We start from the raw sequence: 4616 nt of genomic DNA on the forward strand, positions 1-4616 counted from the left end.
ACTGGGGATACATGTGTTTTCTTTTAGAGGTATTCTAGAATCTGTATAAAGATATGCCCAATAACAACACAGATGACACAGCAATGGACTCTCTGAGGGATGGCAGGACCAGTCATTGTCCCTTTATGGGCTCTGATATCTCGCCTCATTCAGCCATCTGCACAGCACTTTCTGGAAAATATGGGACTTCACCATTCCTTTGGATCTGTCTTAGGGAACAGATACACTGAAAAGATCTTCAACAGGAAAGGAAATCAGAGCTGTTTCTCCAGTACCTGACTAGGAGCGGGCCTTCATCCCTGTGAGTAAACCCCATCCTTGTGGTAGGTAAGATTCCTGCAGCTTTATGTTTCTGCTTAAAGTTCCCTTCTCCTTCCTACAGTCCAGTATATTCTGAAACCAACATTAATCATTAGAAGGAATGTTTTTGTCTCCACAGTTTACCTAATTTTGTCAATGATTTCTCTAGGCAAAAGAAATGTCTATGTCATGGTGCAGCACTCATCTGAAAATGTCTTTTAATGTGACTTCCATATGTGATATGACAGATTTTTAGTTGTTGGATAAAAGCTTATTGTTTTTATAAAAATCAACATAAACCATGTAAGTTGGAGACTAAACAGGAGCATTCAAAATCTGAGTTTTAAAAAAATGTCTGTATGCAAAGACTTTAACAGAGGTGACAGTAATTTTTTTTTATTGTTATTGATAAAAGCTAGACATTTATCCAGTATAATTCCAGCACCAGATTCATAAGAAATACAGTTAAAATGTGAACATTTGTGAATCAGTGATATGCCTGGGTCTCTCAGTTTTCTCCACATAGGGAGATCCACATAGATGTTACATGTGTATATCAATAATGTTCTTTATAAACAGAAAGCTATTGACTTTTTCACAAGTATTTTGTATTCTAAACAATTATGAGTACTATAAAATTATTTCAACACAGGTTGGATTGTTGTAAGGAAACATTTTTATAACATTCTATATAAAGATCTTGATTCAAGTTCTTATATAAAGTAACAATATTATTTTTTATTATCATTTGTTAAAATTATTTATATATTTTTAGTTTATATGCACTGGTATTTTGACAGCATGTATGAATGTGAAGGTGCCAGGTCCCTGGAATTGGAGTTACATACAGTTATAAGGGTCACATGGATGCTGGCGATGGAGTGCGGGTCCTCTGCAAGAGGAGCCAGTGTTCTTCACCACTGACCCATGTCCCCATCTCTCAATTATATTTTGGAATATTTAATCATCTTGTGAATATGATTGTTCTGCCTGTTTGATCAAAAATACATAAATACAGTTCCTCAAATATGAGCAGACTAGAGCCATCTCTCCAACAACAAATTAGTATATTTTATCACATTGTTATGAAAGATAATATTGAATTCCAATGGAGCAAAAATGCACTCATGTCTAAAGATATTCATGTATAGACATACAGAGCCCATGATGTGTAGACTTATATGTTTATGTTGTTGACCAAGATAGATAGAGTTGCATCCCATGCAAAATTTCATCATGATGGAAAGGAAGCAAAATAAGTGTAAATTAAATATTCTTTTTTTCAGAGAAAACTCCTGTAGTGACAAAGCAGGGCTACATTCTTGAGATAAAATACTCCAAAATGAAAACCTCAAATAATTGGGAAGACTCTTGAAGACAACAGTGTCCTGCCTGATCCAGTGAAGCCATCTCCATGTTGTCTCAAAATAAAACCCTGAAAACTACAGAAGAAGTGGCTCTTCAGATACCTTTGCTTTGCCAGGCTGGGGTTGGGACTGTGGGCGACATTCTTGTGTTTCTTCATAATTTCTCTCCAATTTTGGCTGACTCTCATCTGAGGCCCATTCATGTCATTCTATCAAACTTAGCTGTGGCCAATGTTTTCATTCTCCTCCTCTTGACATTTCCAAACCATATTACAGTTTTGGCTCCAAGGAAGCCTCCAACTGACCTCACAGGTAAACTTTCATACTTCTTTCACATGGTGGCTCGAAGCACAAACATGTGTTCTACCTGTGCCCTGAGCACATACCGGTTTGTCACTCTTGTTCCTGGTAATTGGGCTAGGGTCATGCTCAGAGAAATATCCCCCAAGGTCATGAGATATTCTTGTTACAGTTGCTGGTTTTTCAGTGTCTTAAATAATGCTTACATTCCAATGAATGCCAGTGGTCCACAGAAGACACACAATGGCACTGATTCTAAAGGTAAGTGGGTCTGCTCCCTCTCTGATGTCAGTGTTGGCATGAGCTTCTTGCGGTTTGCCCAAGACATTTTATTCATCAGCATCATGATCTGGACCAGTTTCTCTATGGTGATTCACCTGAACAGACACCACCAGAGAATGCACTATATACACAACCACAATCAGAAGCTCAGAGCCTATGCTGAGACCAGAGCATCCCACACTATAGTCATGCTGGTGGTCACATTTGTGACCTTTTATCTTCTAGACTGTATTTGTACTTTCTTTCACATTTCTTTTGTGAACACTCGTTTCTGTTTGAGGCATGTTAAAGAAGTTCTGACTGTAAGCTTCCCCACCATTTCTCCCTTGCTGTTGATCTTTAGGGATCATAAGAGTCCTTGTTGAAGACCCTTCATGGTGGGGCTGCAAAGCCATGTGACCAGGGTAGCAAGTCTGGAGCAAGAGTGAGGTCAAGATGTGTCCAACCCATGAGAATCTAAGCCTGAGACTAGAATGAGTAGGACTGTTCCCTCCTCTCCAGAGATGGACCCTTGTATGTAGCCTATACAACATCCACGTCTGTCACACAATATAGTCGTGGATCCTGGTGGCCAGGTTTTGCATTAAACTTCCTATCTCCTTATTAAGACAAGCCCAGCTACCAGTTGGAGTTCTTCTTCACACAACCGAAGAATTTCAAGCACCTCAGCCTCTGGCAGTGATGTATACTCAACCCCAAACACTCCCCACACACCAGTGTTTAACAGCCGTTCTTCACCCCTAATAAAGAGAGCTAATTCACTATAAATTGTCTCCAGAGAAGGTTGTTTATCCTGAAGTCACATTGGCTGAGATCCTGTTAAACCACCTACCAGGCTAAGCTTCAGTGCTTCAGGTAAAGCAGGTGGGCTGTGGTACCATCATATCCCAAGGGCAGAGCAGACTTGGGACAGAAACTGGCTCACAATGAGGATCCAACAGGATCTCTGGTTCAAGCAGGACTGGATGAGTTCATCCCAACCTTTGATATCATCCCAAAGGCCCAAGGCCCCCATAATCTGAGGTCCCACAGGCTGATTTTTCTATTTTGTTTTGATTTATGCGATCAAGTCTGGTTGGAAAGGACATGGAAAGGACAACTGAGATCATCCGGCCATGGTGCTCCCCAAACCTCTGCCTGAACCCCAAAGTCCACATGGGTATTGGCAAAAACCTTCTAACTTTTTCTCCTCAAAAGGGGGGAAAAAACAGTTACACAGCAGCCAACAAGCACTGCTAGGGTAGTTACCTGAACTCTTAAACCTGCAGTCAGGTGATGTTTTGGTACACTATGGAATCCCCTCATAGCTGCAAGACTTCTGAAATATTCTCTGGATCAGGTGTTTCTTTTCCTTTTCTATCATGGGAAATATCTCATCATAAAAAAAAAATCATGCAGATTATGAAATCAAACTCCTGTATAATAAAACTAACTTCAAAGAAAACTCCCCTCTTTTGTGGATGGAATTCATGAAACAGCACCATTTATTGTCATGGGGAACTCTTACAACTGATTCACAGATCCAGTTCGTTTACCTGACTTGGCACAGTGATAGCTAAGAAGGGATCCATCCTTCCACCTTTTGCTTTTCATAGCTATTAGGGATGTCTTTGAACACTGTGTGATGATGTGTCTCTGTCCTTCTATGCCTAAGAATACATTAATATTTTTTTAAATAAATAGCCCATGACCTCTATCTATCAAAGAGCAGATTTGTAAGGTGGGACTTCTGCACAGAGGGAGGAAGTCTGAGAAAGAGTCTGGTGTAGGGAGATTTGCTTCTAAGACACTCAGGAAGTCTTACAGCAAAATAGAGGAGAGGAAACTAGCCATGTGTCAGATTAGTATAAATGTGATAACTGAATTATGAGCTAGCAGAAACAAGCCAACTTAAGGAAGGATTCTCTTCCCCTACTTGAACACAGGCTTTCCTGAGGTCATGGACAAAGAGCTAATGCAGAGTGGCCACAAGGGGGCAGTACACCATCACTTTCTAACTGGCTGCAAGGCCAGCAAAATTCTTGACTTCCTTATTGGCAAAGTTTGGGGACCCCATGCCCTCAAAACTTCCTCCCCACCTCCTGCTAAGGGACTATCAGGGAACAGGGAACACTCAACTACACAGTGCCTCCAAAAGGGCCAGCAGGGAGTGCTGGCTGCACAGCTCTTCAGCGCCTCCCACAGGGCAGGCGGGAAGTGCTTACTTCACAGCTCCTCAGTGCTGTGCACCAGGGACAAACTCAATCCTCAGGCCGACCCCAGATATGAGCCACAGGAAATAATTACTGCACATATAGATGCCCATTTTCTTCTCTGTCACAGAGGGGACTTCTGATTCACGGGGAATATGTGGTTGTTATGAGCTGC

The 4616-nt window shown here is 41.2% G+C and overlaps 1 protein-coding gene across 1 annotated transcript; it reads left to right on the forward strand.

Moving 5' to 3' along the window:
* The first annotated feature begins 1714 nt into the window (after positions 1 to 1714).
* Positions 1715 to 2614, forward strand: LOC127684119 (vomeronasal type-1 receptor 4-like). Its single transcript, XM_052181090.1, has one exon. It carries the CDS (start codon positions 1715 to 1717, stop codon positions 2612 to 2614), a length of 900 nt encoding a protein of 299 aa, XP_052037050.1.
* Positions 2615 to 4616: the final 2002 nt, after the last annotated feature.

Source organism: Apodemus sylvaticus, chromosome 1 (assembly GCF_947179515.1).
Source record: "Apodemus sylvaticus chromosome 1, mApoSyl1.1, whole genome shotgun sequence".
In the NCBI taxonomy this organism is placed as follows: Eukaryota; Metazoa; Chordata; class Mammalia; order Rodentia; family Muridae; genus Apodemus; species Apodemus sylvaticus.

Coding starts and splice junctions, on each gene's coding strand:
- LOC127684119 (XM_052181090.1), top strand. CDS start 1,715: ATGTTGTCTCAAAATAAAACCCTGAAAACTACAGAAGAAGTGGCTCTT.